Source organism: Poecile atricapillus, chromosome 18 (genome assembly GCF_030490865.1).
Source record: "Poecile atricapillus isolate bPoeAtr1 chromosome 18, bPoeAtr1.hap1, whole genome shotgun sequence".
In the NCBI taxonomy this organism is placed as follows: domain Eukaryota; kingdom Metazoa; phylum Chordata; class Aves; order Passeriformes; family Paridae; genus Poecile; species Poecile atricapillus.
Genome location: NC_081266.1, coordinates 4,660,576 through 4,687,798, shown reverse-complemented (window position 1 = coordinate 4,687,798; position 27,223 = coordinate 4,660,576). Strand labels below are relative to the sequence as shown.

Here is a 27,223-nt window from a genome sequence, read left to right as displayed (position 1 = left end):
ATAAAAAATGTGTTTGGGATTCAAATGGAAGGGTGTGGGCAAAGCTGGGTTTTGGAAAAAGACTGTGCTTAAGAAGAATGAATTTTAAGTAATGCTGATAGGAATAAAATAAATAAATAAAATAAACCTTGGCATTTGGAGCTGAAGGGATTTTTCTGCTTTCTTTGAAATTCTGAAATCCTTTCTTAGCCTTAAGCTCAGAATTTCACAGCAGAATTACACAGCAGTGTAAATAAATGAATGCTGAGGAAAATTGCTCTCAGGTATTAGAAGTGCTTGCAATACTGCCAAGTTTTTGAAAATGCTTCTGACTTCTTTCTTCCAGACTTTTCTGAAATGCTTATTTGAAACATGGTGTTAATGTTTTTTTGAAGAGTTCTAGTGAATGAAAATGTCTAGTGGCCATTTTAGTGAGGTATTTTTAATTATTCCCATGGAAACTGAAATGTCAGAAGCTCTCTAGAAGCAAAGATGATGCCCTAGGAGCAGGTTTGTCTTCAGTTGCCTGTGCTTTGGAATGATAGAAAATTCACTTTATGAACATAACTCTGGAAGGGTAAATTCCTGTTATAATTTTTGGCTGATTTTTGGAGGAAGTTTGTAATACTGTATATGCTTTAATCTCTCCTCTAAATCCTGTAAGGGTTCCTGCAGAATCCTGGAATCCCATGAGGTTTATTCATAAATCCCATGAGGTTTATTCATAAAATAATCTCCAGTGTGACTCTCTGAAGCCATGTCTCAGGACACAAACCATCATCAGGGCATGAAAGTGTAGCCACAGCTCTAAAACTCAGGCTGCAGCTTTTGGCAGGTCTTGAAGGGGAGGTTTGCCACTTGAAAAAGGAAATTATTATTCTTTGTAGATAGTGGTTGATATTTCTCTATGCAAACTGGACTGCTACTGACTCTCTTGATAGTTATTTTATTTAAATCTCCTTGAAGACAAGTCTGTCAGCTGCTTGGGGAAAAACTACATTTCTCTTAAGCCACTCAGTGTCAGTTTTTTCCAATTTTTTTGGTTTCTATGAGGAGCTGAGTTTAAAGGGAGGAGATTGGTTAGTGGCAGGTTGCAGAGAATGCAGACCCAGCCAGAGAGAGCTGACAAGGATTTTTTTAATGTTTGATGGTGGCAAAGGAGATTTTCCTGTTCTTTGAGGAGCAAAAGAACAGCTGAGGTTCAGACCCTTTCTTGCAGCACGACAGAAACCCCTACATGCTGGTGCAAATTTGGCAAAGGTCTGATTTCATAATCTGTATTAATAAATTATTTTAATAAATTAATTATTTCAATTATTTAATAATTAATAAATAAATTATTATTAATAAATAAATTATTTATTGATAAATCTTTAAGAACACTGTGCAGTGAGATGGGAGAACCAGGAAATCGTACAGGGATGCTGATGCTCGTGAGAGTGGTCAAGCTACTGGGTTTCAAAGGTCATGAGAAGGAAGTAATTCAGTATTTTTCAGTTTCCTTGAACACAGGTGAACACTCACAGTTGCTTTTCCCACCATCATCTGCAGATGGGAAGAAAATCATGGGCTTGAGAGCAGGCTCAGAGCTGTCCTGTCCTGATGGTGTAAGGTATGGCCATAGAGACATTTTCCAGAAGCTAGGAAGTAGATATGGAGTGCCTAAAAAGAGTTGTTCACATGGTGTTTTTACAAATTACAACAGGTTCCAGGTACTTCAGTGCAGAAATAAATACTAGCACTTGGGTACAGAGAAATAACAGATTTTATATATATATATATATATATATATATATATATATATATAGGTGGGTCTTTAATTATTGGAGTAATTTAAGCCCTCACATCGATACACCCTTGATGCACATGCTGTGATGCAATTACTGAACATTTATCACAGAATCAATAAATAACAAAAAATAATAAATTAATTTGGAAAAAGCTTCTGAGGTCGAGTCCAGCCTGTGACCACACATCCCAGGGAACCAGTGTTTGGTGCTGAGTGCCACATCCAGTCTTTCCTCACACACCTCCAGGATGGGGACTCCACCAGCTCCATGGGCAGTCCATGCTGATGTTTCTGTGAAGAAATTCCTCCCAATGTCCAACCTTAACCTCCCCTGGTGCAGCTTGAGACTATGTCCTGTGCTGTGGTGATTTAATTTTAATTTCTTGATGCCCTTTTATGTCTATTACCGTGCAGTAAATCACTTTTTTTTCCTCTTTTGGAAGCCAGCACTGGCTGTACGCGGCAGAGCCCCAGCTGCCTGCAGGGGCACAGAGGAATTCTGCCGGGCAGGGAGAACTTTGCTCCATGGGCCAGGTGCAGTGGGGTTTGTAGGTTTTTTTTTTAACTTTTCCCACTGTTTTCCTCTAAAATGTCAGGCATGAGCTGTGGCTGGAGGCAAGAACCCAGCCTTGATGGAGCAGCGTCCTGATCTGATATGACAGCCCTTGTGGAAGTGTTCAGCCTCTACCCTTTGTTGCTTTCAAGAGGGAAATCCCATTAGATTGTACAGATGAGACTGGAAGGTTTTGTGTTTTAGATTTCCCTAAGACAAGAAGAAAGTAAAGAAACTTTTTTTGAGTGTGTGTGTGGTTTTGTTTTGGGCTCCTTCAAGAAATAAGTGCTGGAAAAATAGATGTTATCCTGTTTCTTGAACAGTCCACAAAGGTGTTACACCCCTGATGTTTAATGCCCTGTTTGGTTCCTTTCTGGAAGGAGCAGGTTTTCTGCACAGGGAGAGGAAGTTTGATGTGCTGCTGGCTCATCTTGGGAACTGCAGATGGGTTGGGGTGGGAGGGTTAAGGAGATTTATCAGACAGCAGGAGCTGTGAGTCTCAGTGTAGAGACTGGAGAAACCTCTGTGGTGAGCCCTGGGAGTGAGGGGGTAGCAGGGACAGTTCTGATCCACTCTGCCATTTGAATGGAATTTGAATGGAATTGAATGTATAACTAGCCCCTAATTTCCAAAGCATTTTTTTTTAGTGTGGGTTTAGCAATCTGATTCCTGTCAAACCCAATGACTGTCATATTGACGCAAATGCCAGGCAATATTTAGAAAATTTGGGAAAGGTATTTTGCCAAGGAAGAGAAAAACCCAACCCCTCTGTTTTAACATGCATTCCTATAGGAATCAGAAATATGGAAGAAAGGGAAAAAGCATACTGAAGTGTTGACCATTCTAACAAAAATCATACTGTACTGGTCTTTTTTTGGAATGTTTTTTTAAAGTTTTCCACTGGCTGGAGGCTTTTGAAGGAAAGAAAAGAAAAGACTCATCTTCTGTCTTGAATTAACTTAGTTAATGATTAACAGAACAGTGCAGTATGTGTGGTGCCTTTTAATTAAATCAGAAGAGACATGATTTGGACAAGATTTTAGTTTCACTTTGAAAGTTATTAAATAAACTGACACTGTTTGCTCTCCAAAAATTCCTGGGAGCATCCTGTTAGCTGGTAATCCCTAGTGAAATAAGGTAAACCAGTGAAATAAAAGCTGCTTCTAAAACACCTGAGGGCCAGTGCCAGATATTAAAAATGACTGGTCCAATCAGACTGGGGCATAACTGCACATTAACCTGCATGAAACAGGGGCCTGCTCTGAGGATCCAGTTTCAGTTCAGGGATAACAAAGGTCCAAACTGAGCAATTTCTGGTCAAGTTTGCATTTTGAATACCTCTGAGCTGTTCAAGTGGCATAAGCTGTTGAAGAGTTGCTGCCTGTGGTGGAATTTGGATGGCTTTTTGCTAGCTGAGTTTATGTGAAGTGAGATCCTGACTGGGGCTTGGATGTTGCTCACCAGTAAAATTCAGAGTATCATAAGACAGGAGCTTTTGCTACAGGAACACAGCAAAATTGGCTCAGCAGGAAATGTTCCTTTCCTCCCAGGTCTGTGTCCCTGTGCTCACTTTTATATAAAAATCTCCCAGCAGTGAAGGATCAAACCCAAAGCCTGGATGCAAACCCTGGCTTCAGACTGGAACAAGTGGATGCTGGCATGTGGTGGCACCCAGGGGTGAATAGAGCCAACATTTCACACTTTTCTGTTGTTTACTGATCTGTCTGTTAAGGAGCTGTGGCTGGGGCCTCCACCCATGCCCTCTCAGCAGTAAAATCAAGGCAGAGCCTGTTTTGCCTGGAGATGCATCTATCATCTGTGTTTCTATCACACCTACCACACTGTGGCTCCTTCTAGCTTTTGTGGCCAAGCCTGAAGTGAGGAGTTATCTTTGCAGCATGCCTCCAATATTATAAAAATAACATTAATAATCTCACATAGAAACTGTTGTTGAAATTACCTATTGCCAGAAACAGTTGGGGCAAAGAGAACTTACATCTACGTTATTGGCAGCTTTCTGTTTTGTGGTATCATCCTACATGGCTGTGAGCAGAAATCCTACAAGTCTGGGCTTTGGGTGTTATCCTTCCCACTGATAAAGCTGAAATTTATTAATAGCCAGTATAATTCAGGTATAAATGAGACACAGCAAACTACCAAGTTTGAAAGCCAAAAGAATAGGTTGCTTTTTATTGCTGTGAGGGTTGCCATGTGTCCCTGAAATGCAAAAAGCACAAAAGAATGGGCGTGGAATTGAGTGGGGAAGCAGTGGCCCTTCCGTCTGCTGCTGGTGGTGGCTGAGAGAAATTCTTGCTCAGAGCAGGAGGACACCAGAGTCTGTCCCTCACCTGTGGCAGTGCCAGGGCACAGGGAGAAGAGATAAAACCTTTGTGATTGCTTCCCTCTTACACTTTCCTCCATTCCAGTTGTCCAGGACCAGACAGTTCTGTATCCTGGACACTATTGTTTGCATCTCCACGTTTATTTGAAAGCAGTGAAAACATGACATAAAGCAGAAGCTGTGCTTTGGTGGAAATGGTCTCTCACACCCAGGAAATATCCTGCTGCTTTAATTCTGGATTGTGCATTTCACCATAAGTGACTGATATTCATTCTCTGCAAACACCAACAAATACATTTTTCTAATCAAGTTTGAATTTACCGTGACAGTTCTCCTTGGAATAAGATTTTAGCACTTGTCTTGGAGTTTGTTTTGTTTACTGTTACAGCCATACATGCAGTCAGTAACTTTTCCATGTGGAAAGCAGGATAATATTACCTCAAAAACTGAGGACAGTGAGAGAAAATTAAATTCTCATCCTTGTTGAGGACCAGACTCCTGCCTGCACTATCCAAATCCATCCTGTCTCAGCAAAGCAGGCATCAGATGGGATTGAATGCTGCATGGACTCTGTATGGGTCTTATCTGCAGCTACCTATTTTGGAAGTGTTGATAATTTTGGGCTGCAGGCTCTTGCATTCTAATGTACAAGGCTCGTGTTCCCAGTCCTGCAGAACTTGTCTGTGCAAACAGTTCTGTTCTATCTTCTGATAAGGCATTTGCTACCTGATAATGTGTCAGCGTGAACACGCAAATTCTGCTTGTGTGTGGCTCCCTGATTTGCACATGCAGATGCCCAAACCTACATATTTCAGTTTCAGTGTGTATTTTAATACATAAACCCTCCTAAATTTAATGCATACATAGCTGGGTACTCCCAGGTTTCATTGAACACATTGAAATTTTTGGCATTGTTGCTCTTTATAAGCACCCAGGTAGTTATAAGTATGGGCTAGATTTTAAAAGTGAAGGGAAGGATAGATATCATAGCTGTAGGATGGATTCTTAGTTTTGAGTGTATTATATATAATATACTATTATATTCTTAGTATTATATTTCAGTATTTCAGTAATATATTTAAATATTGTATTTCAGTATTCTTAGTATTAGATTTTCAGAATTGAACTTACAAGTGGGAAATGGCAGAGTCTCTGTTACTTGAGATATTTACAGCTTGACTTGGGAAAAAAAAACAAAACATGGTAAGAGACAGCCCAGCATTATTTGATGATGAAGTGGATAGTGTTGTTTTTGTAAGTACTCAAGAGATACTCCAAGAGATTATGTATGAGCTGCCAGACTTTACCTTCAGCATGTGATTTAATACACAAAGTGTTGTTCATCTGTGAAATAAATTCCCTGCTCACATGCCAGTGTCCTAGAATGAAATCTCCAAGGGTGGGGAGTGCAGATGCTCTTTGCCCTGTGAGATGCATCCACTGAGTTCCCTGCAGTGAGCTGCATTGGGGCATTTCAGAGCAGACCTTAAAAAACCAACAGAGTTTGTCTACTCCATGAGAACATGAAAGAGACTGTGGCATCTTTCATTTTCCCAGGGAAGGAACAGTTAAAAATATTCTTCAAATAAGGAGCAGATGTTAATGTCATTAGAATGGATTTTCATAAAAAACAGAGTTCTCTTGCAAAGTGCCAGTAGCTCCGCAAACTTCTCTCCGAGTCTGCCTGCTTATTTCAGGCTTGTGGCACAGAGAAGGGGCAGTGCAGGGAGAGATTTTTACTGTCTCTGAAAGCAGTCAGGTACCTTTCTGTAAGCTGCCTCTTTTAAAATTGCCTCAACATGGACTAAAAAGCTAAAGGAACATGGAGGTATTTGAAAAGCGGGAGGAGTGAGCATCACAGAGAATTCCCTGTTGACAAATAGGTACAGAAAGGAACGAGCTAGATACAGAAAGTCATGGTCTGGACAGTGCTTATACCTCTGTCAGGTTCTGAATTCACTATCATTTAAAAAAAAAACCCAAAGATTCACAGTCTTTTTTGATCAGCTCACTGAAAACTCTGCCTTGCCTGCAGGAATGGTTAAAGTAAAAATAAACAAAACATGAAGTGGCTCTCTGGATGACCTCTGGACATTCTTATTGTTAGTATGAGTAGACATTGGAACCTCCCAGTAATAATTTCCTTTTGGAAAGCTCTCATGTCTCCTTCCTCCTCCTCATTTTACTGCTTTTAATATTCAGAAAATAGGAAAGGCCCTGTAGTTGCTTTCCTTGTTGCCATAGATGAGCTTACACTCTCCTGGAGCCACTTGCCTTGAGTTCATTGGCACAAATGACACCTCACAAGTGCTCTAGTGTAGTTAGCATTTGTTTGCTCTGGTTTTTTTCCCTCTTTCCAGTGTCTTCCCTAGGGGTTTTGGTGCCCTAGATCTCTGAAGCATCAGGGCATAGGAGGAATGCAGGTTGAGACCGGTCTCCTGCCCCATCGTTTCTTTGTGCTTTGGATGCCCACATGAATTTTTTAGATTATCTAAGAGGTGATTTGCCTCTTCCTGCTCCATATTCAAGATCTTCACCTCAGGGCCACAGTGTACCAAAAGCATCCCTCTTGGCTGAGTGGCAGTGTCACAGATAACACTGCAGACAGACACTGAAAAGGTTTGCAAGTGAGATTTGCCCACCTTATTTCTCTTCAGTTCCTCATTTGCAGGCAAAGCTGGCACATGCCTTGAGGATGAGCATGGCCAGAGATGCTCATTGCTGAATCTTCAGGCAAATGAATTCTGTTCTCAGTAGTGCTGTAGAGGTATGGGAAAGAAGATGAAATTTGTTGCTAGAAGTCTTGAAATTAAACGTGGGCTGACAGTGTGAAACATTGTGTTTCATCTGGACTGAAGTTCTCTTCCAGAAATTCGTAATTCAAAGCAATATTTGGAGAAGTGAAGCAAGAAAAACTGTGATCCTTGTGACTATCCAAAGAGGAATATTTTAATATGGTTCTGGAGTCTACAACAAGTGGAAGAGTCTTCCCCTGTTTTTAATAGCCAACAAATAGAGACATGCATGGTAGTACAGGCAGATGATCTGAAAATCTGGAACTATTCTTTGAGGATGTATAATGTAGTGTTTTAGAGGGCAGTCAATTTGCTTTTTATTTATATATCCTGAATGAAAAGAGTTTTGTTGGTGAGCACTTGAATAATCGAATTTATTCCAGGATGGATTGAAAAGAGTGTAGAGCAATCAACTGGAATAAAAAGACTCTGTAACACAGTAGTAAATAGAGAGCTGTATTAGAAATCTGTAGGGCTGCCTTGAAACCCAATTTAGGATTTCATAAACATCAACCCTTACATCTGGCATCTGATTAAAATGTGTATTTTTGAAGAACAGTGATACAATCTCTGTTTAACTCACGCTCTTCCAGAGAGAAGAGTTCTGCTTCTGTAATTCCTCAGCAATAGAAATTACTTTTCCAGGAAGATTAATTATGCCTCCCTTCTCACCAGCATTTTTCAGGACCTCATGTATTCACACTGCTTTACATGCTCACCTTCCTTTGAGGGCTGGGTAAAAAACCAACAATGGCCTGTCTGCTGCACCCTCATCTCATTTACAGATCCCTCTGCAATCACACAAGTGGAATTCATCTTTTCCTCCCTTGGCAATCAGCACAATTCCTTGCTCCAGACCAGAATTCCAGTATGTTTTATACACCAAAAGAGGGGTGTACTTTAGAACAAAGGGCTGGGTCTACACAGGGTGTGCATGAAGAAATAGCAGCTTGGTGGGGTAGTGCAGACCTGTTTCTGTGTGTGTAAAAAAAGCCTTGTACATATTTGCAAGAGAATCGTTCATCTGTCTGTGAAGCACAGGATTGTTACCTTTTCACAAAAATCCTATCTTGTCAAAAGTGTAGAGAGAGGCTTTTGGGAGGAAAAAAAAGATCCAGTTATTGCCTATGGGACTTAAGCAGAGCATAAGTTAATATTGGTGTCATAAATTAATATTGGTGTCATAAATTAATATCGGTGTCGTAAATTAATATTGGTGTCTTAAATTAATATCAGTGTCCCGAGCAAAGTGCAGCCATAGGATTCTTGAAAGCTCTGAGGAAAAAAAGAGCCAGGGTTGATGCTTCCCTGGCCTGGGTGCTCACTCCAAGGTAAGAGTGCCACCTGCTGAACCCACACATTGCTCCCCACAGACAGCAGAGATTTCCCTTTGGGGTGCAAATCCATCCACACCCACTCCTGTAATTTATGAGGGTTAACAAGATCACAGCCCGGGGTGGAATAGCTGCAGGACTGCACAGTGAGTGCAGTTTCAGTTTGCTCACATTTTTGGGCTTTAAGGGGAAGGGGGTTAGAGCCAAGCTTGTGAAACTGGTGGTGCCTCCATTGAAATCACTGCATTTCTGTTTCCTGCTCCATTCGCTGGAATTCATGGAAGAACACTGAGGACAGTCTGCTAGGCTGGATTCAGCTCCAGCCCTGGTTTTAATCCTGTTGTTAAGCCAAAGATGGTTTTACCTTGACTGCAGCTGTGCTTGTAGCAGCTCCCCACCTCCTTGGATTTGTGTTTGGCAGTCACCCTCAGTCCTGAGCTGTCCGATCCAGCCTGACCTTTCACAGGTTAGACTGGATGCAAGTGCCTGCAAAACGCTTGGGCACTGATTTACTGTCAAAGAGAGGACTGTTCCCTGGACCATTATTTTATATCTGGGTCCTCTCATCTCTCAGCAGGCTGGAATGTGCCTTTTCTAGGAGCAAATGCTTGCAAGGGCACCTCTGTGCAGTGCTGAGGCTGCTCAGTGCTCAGACGAGCTGCCCAAACAGAATTCCTTCTTGTGAAAGCTGGATGGGAAGCAAGAGTTCATCAGGCAGCTTGAGCAGCTGAGAAATCTGCAGGAATTTCTGTAACTGAGGGCCCAGCAATGACGAGGAGGATCTATTAGAGAGAATACAGTAAAAAAATAAATGGAAAATCATATGATCACAGAGCAGAGGGGAGGGGGATACCAGATAGATAATGAGCTTGAGAACAGGCAAACACAGAGTGTCATTCCAGGAGCTACAGGACCAACCAAATGGTTAACCTGTGGGGTGGAAAGAGCATCCAATGAGTCTCACATGCCTGAAAGGATAATGGCATTTTTATTATCTCATTCCACGCCCTGATCATCCGTCCATTTGCTCCCTGGAGCTGCCAGCAGTTTGCAGCGACTCAAACACTGCAGAACATGATCAGCAGATCCTACTGCAGGCAAAACCTGTCCAGCCTTTCCAAGTGAGTTGCCAGTTTATGGTATCTGTGTGGATTTATCCTTTTGGTGCTGTGTGGGAGGGAATGGCAAGGGGAACAGAGTGGTGTAACAAGCTGGGGAGCTGGCTGGGCAACAAGCAGTGGATATAGATTGGATTCTTTCTTTTTTTCTTTTACACTGTGCTCTGTTGCCTAAAATCTTTGCATTTCTCTTACCTGAACTGCAGAATTCAAATTGCTCAGTGGCAGAAGAAAGTGTTGGGAGAACTGGCTGCTAATTGGAGTTCTGCTGGTGGAAAGTTTGCAGGAATTTCACAGTTTGTGTGAAAGCTTTTGCATAACTCATATTTTTAATTCACAGAGTAAATAAAGTCCTCATGGCACATTCATCCCTGAATGTGGAAGGGAAAGCAAGAGAAGAAAATCAATTAGCCTGTGTAATATTTCCAGTAATATAATCTGCTTTATTCCTGTCCTGTATTGTTTCGTTGGTCTGCTTTATGAGCTGATGGGTAGGAAACAGGACAGTGCTGTTTCTAAATTGCTGTGATTTCTATAAGGGTTTGCTTTAAAGCTTGGGAGAGGTTTTTGAAGAGCAACTGGGATTTCTATGCGTGTTTTTTACAGCTTCCAGCATGAAATCCAGTGCTCTTGGAGGGAGAGGGAGCTCAGGGATTTCCCAAACTCAGCCCCTCCAAGAAGTCCCTTCCAGGAATCTGAAATCCTTCATTGTGACTTCAGAAATTGGGCAATAAATAATAACTGAGAGCATGTCAGATGACATTTTTTTGTGTGTGTGTTCTGTGGTGAAATACAGCCACAAGCCACGGTAGCCAGCCCTCCCGTACCTCTGCATGGGAACAGGGAGCTGCTGTGGGGGAACACGGAATTCTCTGCCCTCAGTGCAAGGGGAAAGGAAAGGAAGGGGCAAAGCAGGGGAAATTTGGACACTTGAGTGATTAAATGAGTGGTGAAACCTGTGATACCCAATGTGGGGAGCTGGCCCTGAGTGCAGGCTGGACCTCTGAGGTGACCTGGTCTAGTCTGTGCTGGACCTGGTTTAGTGAGGTGTCAGGGTCTGGCTGCTCTGTTTAAAACACTGTTAAAAAAACTGTTTAAATCCTTGCTGGGGGATACTCTCCTCCACTCCCTTTTGGGCAGGAGAGGGAACTGGCAGTGTGCTGCCTTCATGCTTGGAATATCTGATGTGTTGGGGGAGTGCTGGGAGCAAAGCTTGAAGTGATTTCAATGAAATCAATGAAATTATATCTTAGTGAAAACAATCCTTTTCTCTTGAAGTATGATTAGCTACTGTCGTGTTCTTTTCCTGTATCTTGGGTCCTGTAACAGCTTCTAACAAAAGCAGACACACCTTGAAAACCAGGCATGGGTTTCTTTTGCTACAGGAACACAGCAAAATTGTTCTTTTGTCAAGACTCACGGTAGCATGCTTGGGGAAGAAAAGCAAAGTTCTCTTTGGCAAGGACTCTGGAGAGAAATCAAATGTGTGGCCAGAGCTTGGAAACTGATTTATTCCCTTGTAACAAACATCTCCGTGACCTCAGGCCAAAAGAGGGAAGACACCTTTAGCATTACCCAGAAAAGCTTCTTCAAAGCATTGCTCAGAGAAATACATGATGAAATACTGCCCTTCCCAGGCTGAGGAATAACGTAATCATTCCAAGTGCTCGTGTCTTCTCAGGAGATTGCAGTGGAAAAGAAAAGGAGTATTAAAATCCTTATAAGTGAACTCTCTGGAGACTCTCCAGGGAAAAGGAGGAGGCTGTTATTGCATTATTTTGAATGAGGTACAATGTGATTGTTAACTTCTTGCAAATGTCCTCTAATGGCCCCTTTATATGATCATTTCATCTGTGTTATTTAAAGATATTTTCTATGCTTTCAGTGGACTTGTGGTATTTGCAGAAAATTTTGTAATTGCTAAATAGCTGAGTATAATCCTGTTAGCATTTGATACACTAGAAATTAAAAGCAGAAGCTCTCAGCAGAGCCAAGAAATCATTCCGGTTGGCCTGAAAACATGAAGTCTGTTTAATAAATGTATAGGGATTGGCTTGGCTCGCTGTGCTGGACACTAAAGTGTTTACTGTGCAAGTTCCTAGAGAAAGCAGAAGTTCTCTTTGCCAACAGGTAGAATATTTTCATCCAGCAAATGATAACTTCTGTTCAAACTTCAGTTTGGTTGTTGGGAGCTCAGATTTTTTTGCAGTGTTTTCTTTGTATTGTGGCTTATCTTTTCTGTTTCTTGGCTGGATGTTCAAGACTGATATCAGCTAGTTTTTTAGGAGAAGAGAGGGGTTTAAGAGGACTCCTCCACAGATAGCAGTCGAGTTGGTGGCATCTGGGTAATTCTGCTCCAAAAATCGATGCTGTTAATCTTCACTTGAACCTCTCTCCTTTTTCTGATCTTCTCTTTTGACCACGTATTTCATTCCTGTTCCCCAGTGGACAAAGGCCTGAATCCCTAAATTCTAAAAGCCATTTTACATTTTGCTATTACTGAGGTTATACAAGAAGGACATAATGTAACTACAAACAAGACACACGAAGATGTTTGCCCCTAGTGAGGTTATTTTTCTGTTTTGGAAGCAAAGAATCCCAGTCTCAATTTCTGAAAGTGGCTCTTCCCCAGCAATGACAAGTCTACATGAAGAACTGAAACATTTTTGAGTGGGAGTTTCTGTGGCAGAGAAAGGACAGGTCTACAGGGAAAACTCTGAGATTTTGCAGCCATTCTTTTGCAGTGAAAGATTTTGGTTTTTTTTCAGCATAAGAAAAGCATTGGCTCAGGAGCACAAATCTGGAGTGGAGTTTGGAGTATGCACCTCAATCTTAAGACTGTGAGCATCAAACATCTAAAATTTTGTCAGAGAACAAGTGACTTGGGAGAGTTTAATGAAAATTCTGAGCTAAATTCTCCACCCTGTGCAAGCCTTGGTTCAAGCCAGGAACTTGCTGTGAATCCAAATGCCTGGAATGAGCTGTTAGAACGGCTTCTGATGATAGGTAAATTTAGTAAAACCTCGAAAATGTGGGAGAGTTTTTGCCAGAACTCTTTCAGAACAGTTCAGAGCAGAGTTGGTTATGAGTTCATGTCAGGTTTCTGAAATTGGCTTTGTCTAAATGAAAATAATAGGAAATGCTTTTTTTAATGATTTTTTTTTACACTTTCTAGATAAGAAATTACTGAGTTACACATTTGCAGTTTTTGTAAATAAAAAATTCTGACTTTTTTTTTATCTTTTGATTCCAATTGACCTTTCAAAGAGAAAAGTAAAAAAGAAAGAAAAAAAAAAAACTTATATGAAGGATTTGCTCTCTTGTTCCAGGCTGAATTATAAAAAACCAAAAACAGCCCTGAACATTTTCCATATCACTTCACTCTGACAAGGGTTTTTGCTTCTGCTTCAGCAAAACTAGAAAATTCATTGTTTGTGCAGATCTAAAATCCAGATATCTCCTCCACAGCCACGCTATTGGCATAGGTGTTCAACCAGTGCTGGATGGGGGTGGTAGAGCTTTATCCTGCTTCTTCATACCCCTGCCTTCCCTTTCCTGCTCCCCATCCACCCTGTTCCCAATTCAGAGTAAAACAGGAAAGACTCAGGGAAATTCTCTGGTGATTACCTTTTGCTTTTCAGTTCATATACTTGTATATATGTCTGTAGAAAGCAGGTGAAGTCAATTATGTCCAGTAAATTAAATCCAATGCTTAAAAACGCAACCAAGAAAAACACTTCCATCAGTCATTGAAATAATTGAATCACAGGGGCTCAACTTTCTGTACCTTTTCATTCCACCCACGTTTTACTTTGTAAAAAAAAACCCCAAAACATTAAAAAACCCCTTTCTTGCACTATTTCCATGCCCTGACTATTTGATTTATATTTTGGGATGTGTAAGCTCTTAAATGTAGTGAAAAAGTCTCCTTGAGTTCAGTAAGGCAGCTTGCATGTACAAGTGGCTGCAGATCCAAGTGTATAATTATATATCTGTATAATGTTAGCCTTCATGCATTTATCCATTCCCATTTTAATTCTCCATTTCATAAAATCTATGATCAAATTTTGGAGCCCGAACTAAGCCGATGTCGTCCCTTTTAATTTAGGACTCAGCCCTTTTATTCTCCTCCTGTGCTTTACTTTTATTAGCTGCTTTCTTTTTGTGCTGATGTGCAGCACATATTGTTAAAGGCACTTATTAGAATGGGAATTTTACAGCGTGGAGATTGTCCTAATAAGGGAAAAAAAGCAGCCCTTTATTGGTGAGGTAAGAGAAATCAGGCAGTGGATAATATTTTTTTCTGCTGATTGAGAAGGATAAGGTGCGGTTTGGCAGGTACCACATTGGTTTGGCATTTGCTGACACGGCTCCTCTTTTCTTGCAGTTCAAATCCTTTGCAGAGCAGACAGTCAGGGAGGGCTTCCCCCGCTCCCCCTTTTGCCTTCCCCCTCCCCTCTTCCTTCTCTTTTTCACAGCTGGTGCTGTGAAATCTCACTCTGACACTCAAACTGGATGTGGCAATGAGGCATTTTTGCAAGTCCAACATTGCAATATTGTAATCGCCTTTTCGGGGAACAGCGAGCACATTGGAAAACAGTTTTCCATGTGGGTTTTACCTCTAAAGCATTTAAGCAGTTTGTGAAGCTGTCAGAAAAAAAAAATCACACTGTAGTCCAAGGTATTTCAATACAATTTCTCTCTTCTCCAAAACCCACTATTGAACCAAAGTACAAGGTTTTACAAAGTACAAGGTTTAGTTGATTGTTCATCTGTTTTTTCCCTTCCAATTACTTGGGTTGCTCACATTGAATTCCAGAGATGAGCAGCACATCCCAGGCTTTAGTACAGGCATCTGAAGTCAATGCAGTTCCTTGACTTTTAAGCTGAATTATGGTGAACAAAGTTTCATGTGATGGCAGAAGCTTGTATTTTGGGTTTTTTGTTCCTCAGTCTCTGTTTATCTCTTGGTTAAAGAATACTAATTATTTTATTTTATCTTTAATTGGTGCTGCTTAAAGTCACTTGAAATTCAATTTTCATCAGGAGACTGAAAGTGATGTAAAGTGGCTGCTCCCTTTCCACCTGGTGCTCTGGTGTGTTTCTTTGATTGTAGGAGGAATAATGGTTAACTTAGTCACTAATACCCAGTTTTCTCTGTCATTCTCTTGCTTATTTTCCCCTGAATACTGTACATTTGCTGGCATCACTTGTGAAGCAATTTTTTTTCCTCTGCTCCCCACCATAGTAATTCTAGAGTACATATCCTGTCATTATTGAGGTTAGCTTACTGTAGGGAAAGGATGTGAAACACAAATGGATGATAATAAAGCAGAAAAGGAAAATAAACAGCTTTGGTAGCAGGGGTTGGATGTACCAGTTCACATTAAATAAAATATATAGATGCACCATGAGGTGTGGACTACTCCCAAAAGCTTAATGAGCAACCCCTTTTGGGGGGGGATTGGTAAGGTTTGGGGTTTTTTTGCAAGATGCCTGTTTTGTATTCAGACTCTTCCTCAGTCAGCATTTCTCTTGAAGACCAGGGACTTGGCTCACTTTGTCTTCTTTTTTAATTTCCTTCCACCACTTTTCCATATACCTCCACTGAGCAGCAGTGAGAAATACTCAGCTTCTTGTGAGCAAGGCTGACCCCAGCAGAACCTGGCATACCAACTGGAGAGGATTAACTCTCTGCAAGAAGTTTCACTCTGAGCTCTGAATCTTTTTTCAGATCACTTCCAATCTGCTCTGTACTTCTCTTTAGCCAGATCTGGTCCTGCTGCGGGTCCTCGAGGCAAATGCTGCCGTCTTACGGAACAAAAAAAATCCAAGATGATTCTGGTTCCAGACTGAACATTCTTCAGAAGTATCTCCTAACTGCTCTGCAATGTACTTTAAAAAATGGAGAAAACAGCCCCTGGGGAAGCCATCCACGTGCATTTGTTTTCTTTCCCACGATTCTTCTAGAAATGTGGAGGCCTGTCCTAGAGGTGTGTCCTTGGGACCAACGCACGTGACAGTACAGGATGTAAAACTCTGCCTTCTGTTTGCTTTGCCAAAGCCAAATTGCCCTCAGGCCCTTTTTAACCATAAAAATATATTACATGTTTCTGAACAGGAGGTTTTTTGGCTTGCCAGATTCCATCTGCAATTCGTTCAGCCCTGGAGTTGCTGCAATGTAATTACAGAAGTATCTTCTAGCATCACAACTATTGCTGTCCTGGCTCGTTCCTTACTACAGGTTTTTGTTCTTTGGGGGTTTTTTTACGTTGTTTTGTTTTGGATTTGTTTTTGTTTGTTTGTTTGTTTGCACTTTTATTATACCTGATTTCGTGGAGTTTGTGACTCAGTGAGGGATGGGTGAACCTCACAAGCTCCCTGCACTGTGGGTTTCAGCATCCACAGATGATGTGTGTCACCATCATCACACACTGACCTGGCTGTGGTGGAACCTTTGCAGTCCCTTTGGTCATTTTCAGGTTGTTCCTGGCTTTCCAGCTGCCATGAGCTACAGTGACATTCTCCATTGCCATGTGTTTCCTTTCCCCCTTTTTTTTTAATTTTTCCCTTTCAGTCATCTCTTGATAGTGTTTTATTTGCTTATCTTGCAAAGCCCAAGTGAATTGTGTTCCGACCTTACTGTATTCTCTTGCACGCTGATGTCTATAAAAAAAGAATCCCATTTCAAATTAGGGTGTGTATTTTGTGCAACACTCATCTTTCCTCTGTGAAGCCTGAGGGTTTTTAGGATTCTGTTTGTCCTGCAAGAGGAAAATCACTGGCATGTGCTCTGGGTGTGTAAGATGGTGTTGTGCATCTTGGCCTTAGTCATCTCCCTCCTCCTGGAACAGGAGTGGTCAGACACATCATGTCAGCAGTTTTCTTTCTCAGGATTGCAAAGAGCTAGAAAATCTAATTAGCAGAGGCCACATCTGTTTCCAAAACCAGCTAAATTTTTACTTTGGTTAGAAAGATGAAGTTTGAGGACTCATTTTTTCCTTGTTCCTCTGTTAAATTTGCCATGAAGGCCATAGCAAAGCAGTTCTGTTGCTCTCTAAAAACCTTGCTTTTACTCAAGGTCTACCAAACTTAAAAAACTCTCTTAATGCTGCAACAGAGCTATCTTGGTGTTCCCATAGCCCTTACCTGTATGGCTGTGAAATCTTCCCACTGACTGCATGTGCACTTGTGAGAATTTGCAACCCTCAGAACAAATATTCCTTTCTTGGCATTTTGGAAAAGCCATGGGGTTAATTACTTACCTGAATTCCTGCATCCTTCTCTGTCTTTCAAAGTCTCCCAACACCCTGTGAAGTGCTGAGGCAGGAGACAGCATCTCCCACCCAGCCCTATGTTTATTTATTGCCCCTGAACAATTTTGAGTGGTGGTATTTTGGTCAAACATCCAGAAATCCTGTTTGTATATGATCACAGCTATGCACCAACACTGGCAGTCGGTCTCTTGATCATCCTGAGCTGGCAGAAACCCCCCTAAGTACATCCAAGAGCACCTCACTGGCAGAGGATTGCAAGTGTTTGTGTTTTCACACAGGAAGCTGTAGCAGAAGAGGAGCCAAATGAAGTCTTTGAAACCCCACATTTGTCAGCATGACTCTCAGCATTTTGAATTAAGAGCAGTCTTAACTTATTTTCCAATTCAGAGTATTGCTAATTTCTAGACCTTTTTGTTACCTTGTAGCTGCTAAAGATTTATCTTCTTCAGATAATTACCATGTTCTTGTTTACTCAGTAATTTCTGTGGAAATGTGGTAACAGGTTGGACCAAACTCTGTGTGAGTAGGAATTCAAATTCTCTTATGCTTGTCCTAATTCTCTGTTGTGCCAAGTATTTGTCATTATTTTTTTTGTTGCCAAATCCTTGCTTTACAAATGCTGTACTTTCTCAAAAGTATATGAAATATAAGTTTGCTATCCAGTGCTTGGATTTTGGCCCCTCCCAGTGCCTTTTGGCTGCATGAATTAAATTCAGCGAGAGATTTCGTAAAAGGATAAATGGAATTACATCTCCCTTGGGATGGACTTGGTGTGTGTCTGTGAATGGTTACTGTGGATTTCTGGCTGGGAAGAGGATGAAGAACTTGGGTGGAAGATGAGGAGGACCTTGGATGAACCATGGATGATCCATGCTTGGATCAAGTGTAAGGTCTGTTCTCTGGTGCTGCTTCTAAGAATCCATCTACTGTACAAATGCCTCCAAAATCCACCTGCTGTGCAAATGTCATAGAAATCTCAGTGACACCCCAAAACACTCTGTCTTGCAGTCCAGTTGAGAGGGGAGAAGCTTTGACTTCGAATCAAGACCAAGTTCCACAAGAGCTGGTGTTGGAGGGGTTGGCTGACATTCAGGTCAGTGCCATGGACACTGTGAGACCAGAGAGGGAGCAGTGACAGCTGTGGCACACAGAAATCTTCCTGTGTGACTTCCTACAGTTTCTCTAGGACTACAACCTCTCTGGTTTTAGTGGAGTGGAGCTCCCCAGTGGAGCTGGGCTTTTCTCACTCCATCCTGACCAAGTCTGACAGAGCTTTCTGTACCTGTTGAAGCTTGAGAAGTAGAAGGATGTGGCAGCAAGTGGCCTCCTTCTTTCCCAGTGGTGGGGTGATGACCCTGAACCCCACTTCTCATACTTTCAGGCATTTAAGTGTATCTCACTTCACAGCCCAGTGCTTCAAAAGGTTCCAGACTGTCTTGAGCCTTGCTGACCCCTGTGAAAAGTCCAAGATGCTTTTGCAGTGACATGGCCACAAGATCCCCTGGGCTAAACTTGCTTTTGGCCCTTGCTTTCCTATTTCCCAGCAGGCACACCTCTTTATAAAAAGTGTAGACTACTGACTTGGAAATACCTAGCAACAGAAGGCATTATTTAAAATGTAGAGGAGAGACAGGCCATCACTTGATCAGAGAGAGCTCAGGGGAGCGTGTCTCTTTGTTCTGAATGCCAGAAAAAGGCATTTCAGGATAATTCTGTCCGTGGCTTTCACGTGCTTTCAAGAGCAGCAATGGAAGTCAGCACAGTGCAGCTGTTGGGGATGGGACTGGGAGGAAGGAGTGCACATACCTACAACAACTCCTTGCTGGAAGAGCTCCTTCTGGATGCAACAAGTTTTTGAAGCAGGTGTGAAGTAGTGCAGCCAAAAGACAACTGTATCTGCTCTGTGGTTTACACTAAAAGTAGTACATTCATCTATATATCTCTTTTTCCATTCCATTAACTGGCATTGTAATAATAACAGCACACAGAAGTCAGAAGGGTTGCAAGGGTTGCTCAACATTTGTAAAACATGTTGAGATCTTTTGATGGAAAGAATTTAACAAGTGCCAAGAACCATTGGTCTGCATTCACTTCTGGAATGGAATGGATTATACCAGAAGCCTTGGCTTGAACATCTGTGGGTGTGTATGTTTAATGATGAATTTTTTGATTACCCTTTCTGTAAAAATGTCAGTTGAATCTGTTAGACGGCTTTGCTTCTTGGTGATGGAAACTGCTCAGGGCTTGTCTCCTCTCACCTTTGGGATCAGATCCTCTTTTGGCTGCCCTTGCAGTCTGTTTCCATTGGCTGTATTGCTTTTTTATCACAGCAGCTCTTTGCTATCCTTCCTGTCTGGATGCTTACCTTTGTAAAGTGTTTTCCAACAGCTGTTACTGACTGGCTTCCTGTGTGGAACTGCTGTTCCAGAATGAAACTGAAATTATCAGCAACAACTACAAAAAGGCTGCAGTAATAACTGTTGGGGTTTGAAAGCACACTGTATAATGCAGAAAAGCCCCTCACCCTGTCCCTGTATCTCCAAGGGGCAGTTTCTCTGTGTTAGGTGCCTCTTTACTATGTCCTTTTGGAAGTCTCCAAGTTGTGGGCTTTTTAGGGCAAGAAAATAGTTATTTTCTACTGATTCCTGTTTTTTATCTGGATACTTTCTGTGAACAGCTTGTAAGTTGTGAATAATTTATTAGTGAGTCTTTGAAATGGAAGAGGTTTCTGTTGGATGCTAGAGTTCTGTGAAAAGGGTTGTTCCCCCTCCTTTTTTTAAAGAGCAGTGGCTTTTAGATTTGTATTTGCAGTGTGATTAATCAGCTCTCATGAGCTCAGTCAGCTTTCCAGACAGTATCTCCAACACTGAGTTTGGTAATTTCTTACGAGTAACTTCTCTGGAATAAGGATTACAGTGAAGCAATATGAGAAGAACAAGCACATCTAAGGGAAAACTAATTGAAAGTTGAAAGCCAGGGTATTTTATTGTGTTTATGTGGGTGTAGTTACAATGGCTGCATTTCAAACTTCCAGCTGTTTCATTTGCACAGTGCTGTTACATGATGTCTGCAAATTGTTGTAGCATTCATGTGCTGTTCAAAGTGCTGTACGTGACCCTGCAGATCTCTACAGAGTTGTTTTATGGAAAGCTCCTTTACCACCTTCCATGAAGGTGAAAGACACATCAGGATTTGCGTTCACAGGGATGCATGGAATGTATCTGCCCCTAATCCCGTTAGCAAGTGATGGGATCTGCACTAATAATTCCTCTGCTGTCTCACCAAAAGTGTCTCCTGATCACCTGGGCTGTTGACAGCAGGCTTCTTAAACACCTCAGAAAGAGAGAGATGCTTGCCCATGTTAAAAGCAAACAGCCATGAATTTCCCTTGAAACAAAATCCACACCTGCACAGCATCCGTGAGTTGTGTGCATGGGGAATTGGTACCAGAAAATCTTGGGACATCTGATTTTCATTACATTTTTTTTTTTTTTCCCATTCACCACATGTAGTACTGGATGTATTTGTAATGCCACATTTCCCCTCAAGTGCTTTATTTCGGTTAGCATAAGGGTTCACAGTCTGCTCTGTTTTGGTGCATGTTCTGGTCTTGCATTTCATCTGCTATCCTGTTTGTGGCATTTATTTCAATATTTATTCTGAAATAAATCTGTGGTATGTTAAGGCTGTGTCCTCCTGGTGCATATTTTAGGCTGAGAAGAGCGGATAAAAAAAGATTATTCTATTATTATCTGAATAATTATCTGGTAAAATTATTTTTCCAGACTCCCTGTGTGCAAACACATGCCTTGTACTTTGGTCATCAGCACAGAGCTCGCTGTATTTCTGAAAGCTTCGGCAGACATCCTCAGGGACCAGTCTAGCTCTGAGAAATTGTCATTTATTTACAATCTCTAATCCCCTGGGAAAGACAGAGCAGTTTTGATGTTTCACAGAGGCCAGAGTAATGGTAACACCCATACCTTCAATGGAGCAAGCAATAAAAGCAGGGTTCTGACTGTTTGTAGGTGTTTCAGAGCACAGAACGCTTCAATTTCTGAGTGATGTGTAATCTGGGTAGTCACAACCTGCTGTGTTACAGTTTCCCTTCTCTGGGTCATGGAGGGTTTTTGGACAGCCCTGTGAAGCTGGCTGGGTGTTGGTGACAGCCACTTGCCCAGTCCTGCTGCTTTGTCCTTGATATAAATCCATGTGATGCTGTGAATTTTCTTCCCTTCACACTCACCTCTAGAGTCCTGACTTGTGGTTCTTCATCGTACCCTGCAAAGCCTGGTGGGCAAGAGCAGAAAATGCAGGAGTGCAAGAGGCAATTCTGCTCAGAAATTTGAAAACCCAAGCCCTGTTCCATCTCCAGTTTCACGAGTTTCTTGTTTTGTCAGGGTGGATGGTGTATAAATAGATGCTGGAAGTCGATTGTGAGTAGACTGGGCATGGTGATGGAGGAGTGGGGTGTGTGACTGAGATTGGTTTGGATATTAATGTTTCATTCCTCAAATAAGTGATTCTCTGAGTTAACTTTCATAGTCTTTCTCCTTACATGATATTCAGTGGAGAAAGAGCAGGCTGAAATTAAAGTCTCATGTGGATGAGACCTTATCCCCACAGTCCTGCACTTCCTCTTAAAACACAGCGCTCTTAAAATGCAGCAATCTTCTTAATCTTTATGAAAGAAATAAAGTCCCAGCATTGGTTTGTTAAGAGGCTCTCTATTTCCTAGAGTGCTGCATTAAAGAAGTCTTCAAAGGGTGAAAATAGATAAGCAGATGAAATTGAAGGCTGGGTTTCCAGGACAGGAATACATACATGATTTATTATAATTCAGTTTGTGCTTTTTTGAAGTCATCAATTTGTTCTTGTTTGAACAAATTCTGATTCTTGTTTGAACAGTTTCTGAGGATGTGTTGTGCTGCTTTGGGATAAAAAAAAAGTAACATCAGAAGTAAATATTTTTTTTTAAAAAAAAAAAGTGTTTAAATTATATTTTTTCAAAAAATATTGCCTGCTGCAGCTACTGGGCTAAACTGCACATTGAGTTAGATCTTAATTTTGGATGCAATCAGTAAGCTAGCAATTTGAGGTATAAAAGTGCCTTGAAAGCCACATTAAATATAGCAGCCCAAAACCACAAGAAAGAAAACTTCTTATTTGTCTTTGTAGAAATTGTGGATTGTACATTCTAGGGCAAATCCTGTAGAGCCTGACTTCTGCCTCAGCCAGGCAAGATGCCCATTGTTCTCAAGTCATGTGCCTGAAATATTACTTACTGGGTAAGGCTGTGGCATAAATTATTTCGGATTTTATATGCAATAAAGCACTAGAAGCTGGAGGTGGTGGCAGCAAGCAATTTGCTCTGGAGTCAACAAATCCCACATTAACCACAGTGGTATGCACGCTGATTGGGTTTTGCTCCCGCTTTTTCACGTTTGGAAAAGCAAACTTGTTGTGTACACTCTTCTGCCTGTTCACCGTCTGCCAGGGAAACAGAGATCTGGGTGAACTCCACCAAGCTCCAGGAAAAACAGTAAAAAATGGTCAGGTAGAAGGCACTTGGCCACTTATTGTTTTCTGCTCATTTTTTTTTTTCTTTTTTTCATGTGAAACACCTAAATTGGAAGAGATTCGATACGCTGCTCTGCTCACCGACAGGTCAATGCCATGTCTATTGTTATGCAGTAAAACTGCAGAGCATTAGGCTTCACATATTGAGAGAATTACTTTCTTCCCCCTGGTACATTTCCAGCAGGCACTTTTATCTAAATATAATATAGGTCGGAAATTTGACATTGTTTCGGTAGCAGGAGGGTTTTACCCTTCATGTTTGCAGCCGATTTATGCTGAGGTGATTTACCAGAGCTATGTGGCTGTGGTTGGAGAATCTGCTTGCACTTCATATTACGAAAACAGATCATCAGTTTTAAGCCATGAGGAAAGGAGGGGTGGGGGGTTGGAAAGAAAAAAGAATGAAAAGGAAAATAGGCGCGTGCATGAGTCATTCTGCCTTTGTGCGAGCGGTGCCGTGGTGGTGCAGGCTGGATCTGACTGCCAGGCCCAGGTTTAGGGCTGGAATCTAAAACCAAAGGAGCTGAGCTGTTATGAGCAGGAAAAAAAAAAAAAGGAAAGATGCAGGGCATTGGAAATCTTGGAATCTCCTAAAGTGAAATTTACATTTTCAACGGAAAACAGTAATTTGGGAAGCCAAGATCTTTCTGAGAGGCTTCAGTGCCATCCTCAGCAAAGAAATAAAATCTTTGGATGGTTTTGGCATTAATTACTTGGTAGTCACCAAGGATTTTTTGCTGTCAGTATGGAGTCCTTTTTTAGCCTGCATATCACTTTTTGTACTTCATTCTTCGATGTGGTTTCATTAGATTTCAGAATCACACTGTTTGAGGGATGAGTGTACCTACTCTTTCCTTACCTGTTAAAAAACCTAAATGTCTAAAATGTCAAAAAAAAAGAAACCATAAAAAAAGTTAAAAAAAGAATGTACACAAACTGAACCTCTCTTTACCATGTTTGACTGTTTTGTCATGTAAACAAAATAACAGCCTCCAGCCAAGTCCTTAACCAAAGTCAATAATCCAAAGGTTTTGCTTAGCTGAAACAACAAAAAAGGTGTTGTTAAAATGGCCAGAAGTTTTAGCCTTTAGGTGTTTTAGATCAAGGTTTAAGGCAGAAGAAATGCTTCTGAAGGTACAGCAGGAAATTAAGGATGCCAGGTCTGACAGAGACAATGTTCTTCTGAAAAAGTATTTGATAAGTGGTTATCCTCCAGAAAAAAATAGTAATCCCTGAAATCTTTGGAGCTATGAAAAAGAAGAAAGTATATTGGAAACACAGTATGAAAATGAAGTGAATGAGAACATAATACACTGAAAGGTGCATCAGTCTGTTTTGGCCCGAGAACTGTGTGCACATCTGGGTGATTTGCCTGCTCAGGAGTACAGGCTGTGTGCCTGTGGAGAATGGATGGATAAACAGAGTAAAAATATTGCTGAGACAGAGATAAGTTGTGAGCAAAATGAGAAATGTGTGCTGTTTGTAAATGGAAGGCTGTAGTGTTTAAATCCAGCAGGTGCCACCATATAATCTGGTCCAACTTCCCATACATAACTGTTAGTGGAATTTCACCATACAATGAACCCCAAAATTGGGATTATTTTGTAGTATAACTTCCAAACAGGCATTCATCTTAATGCAGAGATGCAAGAGACGGATGTACCATAATTTCTCGTGTATGTAATTATCCCCACTGTTCAAAACATGTGCTTAATTTCCAGTTTTAATTTGTTTTCATTTCCAGCCATTGGTTAATTTTATCCACTTGTCTCTCCTACATTCAATCTGAAAAAAAAAACAAACCATGGTGCATGTCAAATTGAGAAATATGTGAAAAATATGGGTGTTAATAACAGCATTCATGCACAGCATTGGACTGAGAACTGTGGTGGCATGTCTGCATGTCTCCAGCATAATCCCCTGTTTTCACTCACTACATCTTCTTGAAGCATGAGAATTTTGGACTGAAATTCTGCTCATTCCCTCATAAAAATGAGTCTTCTTGATCAGGTCTGAGCAGAATGCTGGCAGCTCTCACTGAATGATGGGGGGAATGATTAGAAAAAACAGTTTTCCCCACAACTGCCCCCCACCATTCAGCACATTTTTAGATATGACTTGAATGAAATACAGCTGAGATTGACACGCAAAGCCCTCTGTGGAATCATGTGTACTTGGTATGGTTTGCTTTTTTTTTTTGGAGGTGAAGATTGATCAGTTGTTTATATTCAGGTTTTTATGTGCCTATCATAACACAAATTAAGCAAACAATAAAAAGATTAAAGACATATGTAATCATAAACAAAATGGGACTGAATATCAACAGTGACACAAAGAACGCTCCCCACTGGGTGTTTTAACAAAGTCCATCCTCACCCCACCCATCCTTTCAGGAAGAGCCTGGGTAAACAGAAAGACTTTCTAAGAGCACAGAAGGCCGACAAATTCAACTTTTATAGACTGAGTCTGGCAGTGAAGTTTGTCATTGAGGACATTTTACTGACATCCTCCATCTGACATAAATTTGGAGACACAAACCAACAGAAATCGCTTCAGCTGCTGTGGTCTCACCTAACAAAGGGCAGAGGTCCTGGAAGTAGGTTAGGTCACAAGCTGGAGGTGCAGCAGTTTGGTACAGGATGAATGATCTCATTTCTTGGGGTGGACCACAGACAAAATCAGTCTGTAATACATGTAAAAGCTTCAGGATGACAAAGTAGTGTGGGAAAGAGCTGGATAGGTGCAATTGTGTCTAATTGGGTCCACGTTGTGAGGGCGCTGCTAAGAATGAAAGGTGTTTCTGCAGGCCTAAAAACCAGATTGACATTCAAGCAAACCATGGAGGAAAGAAGAGGCAGATATGAGCTGCCTGCTTAACTTAAAAATCTTAAAGGCTTTTTTCTCTGTTTGGAATTTTTTCATGTGTTTCTGACACTCTTGAAATGGAGTCTGAGTTCAGATCCACAGCAATTCTTTCTCCCTGCCTCTTCTAGAATGGAGTAGTGTGATCCAGTCAAATTAGGCAGGTTTTTTCCACTCCTGTGAAAAATGAAAAAATCTGGATTCATCAGGTTTATTTATGACTCACTGAGGGCAGATTGTGCTACAAATGATAAAGTTTCTCTTTAATCAGAATACACACTGTTTAGAATGGGGACCAGATCTTGCCCTATCTTCATAAATTGCCTACTGTAGCAAGCCCATGAGCTTGATCAGGAAATTTCAGCGCTGTCATAATTCAGACAATAATAATAATGTTGTAGAGCTGGGCAAGGAGTGCAAGCAATGCACTCCAAACCCAAAGTGCATTAGATAATGCTCGAGCTGATTTGTGGTTTCAAGTGGAAACCAGTTAAAGCTGGATTGTATGAAATGGTTTCAGCCCCATAATCATCCCAGCTATTACCAAGTTCCTTGCTGGGTTATAACTTTACATAAATTCAGTGTTTGGTGTAAAATACAGAGTGCTGTGTTGCTCTGAGAAAGGTCTGAAGCAAATGGCCACATGTCCTGTGTTCCCAATCCAGCAGATTTATTTTTCACTCAAAGTCTCCCCCCGCCCATTCTATCTGAGGGCAACATTTTTAGACTTAGATACTAATGAGATTTGTTGTTGAGCTCTTCAGGTCTGGGATTTCAGCCCTTGAGAGCTGGCACTCGATGATCCTTGTGGGTCCTTTCCAACTCAGAATAGTCAGATATTCCACAAGAGAGTTGTATCAGCAGGCTTGGCATACCTTTTTTTACCATCACCTCTTTTGAGATCATGCTGTGTTGTGGTCTCAGTGCCTGAGACAGCTGGAACAGCTGATTGTGGAGAGATGCTTGCCTGCAAAGCCATGTGAAAGGTGACAAATGGATGTCAGTTTGGTTTCATTTAGCTGCTGGGTGTGTGCTGGGCAGCAAGGCTGCTCTCCAAGGGTGGAGAAACAACCCAGGCCAGCGTGGATCATCAGATTTCCATCTGTCTGATAAACAGAGTTGAAATCTTGGAGAAATACTTTTTATTATTTATTTACTCCTCATCTGAGGAATGTCAAAAGATGTAGGCAATTGGAAGATAAACTCTGAAGAGCTCCCAAGTTGATTTTGCTTGTGGTGGGCTGCTGCAGAGATCTGTAACAGTGGCAGAATGAGGGTCACTCTTCACACTGAAAGCAGTGTTAACATAATTGTAAGGAAAACAAGAAACTCTTAAAAAAACTTCAACTTTTTGTTCCCATGTTTAATCCCATGTTGTTCCCATGTGTGTATTTACAGATTATTGGGCAGATTGCATGAATGTTGGTGAACAGAAATGAATACTTAAGGTGATTCTCATGGATGGAGCCCATACCTGGTGTATTTGCTGGCTGTAGGAAACTGCACTGATATGGAGGAAGGCAATGGATGAGTTTAGAATCATATTAAGAGACATTTTCAGCTTTCTTAACAGATGATCTATGTGATAAGTGTCC

General features: G+C 41.2%; 1 protein-coding gene across 8 annotated transcripts in view; it reads left to right on the top strand.

Moving 5' to 3' along the window:
• CALD1 (caldesmon 1) overlaps positions 1–27,223 on the top strand; it is a 171,422-nt gene that overhangs the window by 113,409 nt on the left and 30,790 nt on the right. Inside the window, exon 1 of one of the 8 annotated variants that reach the window (XM_058852849.1) lies at positions 9,675–9,912. The exons of the other annotated variants lie outside the window; for them this stretch is intronic. Within the exon in view, the coding sequence (XP_058708832.1) occupies positions 9,866–9,912 (47 nt within the window). The 5' untranslated portion in view covers positions 9,675–9,865. Of the gene's footprint in view, positions 1–9,674; positions 9,913–27,223 lie in introns of those variants that run through there. 8 annotated transcript variants of the gene reach the window in all.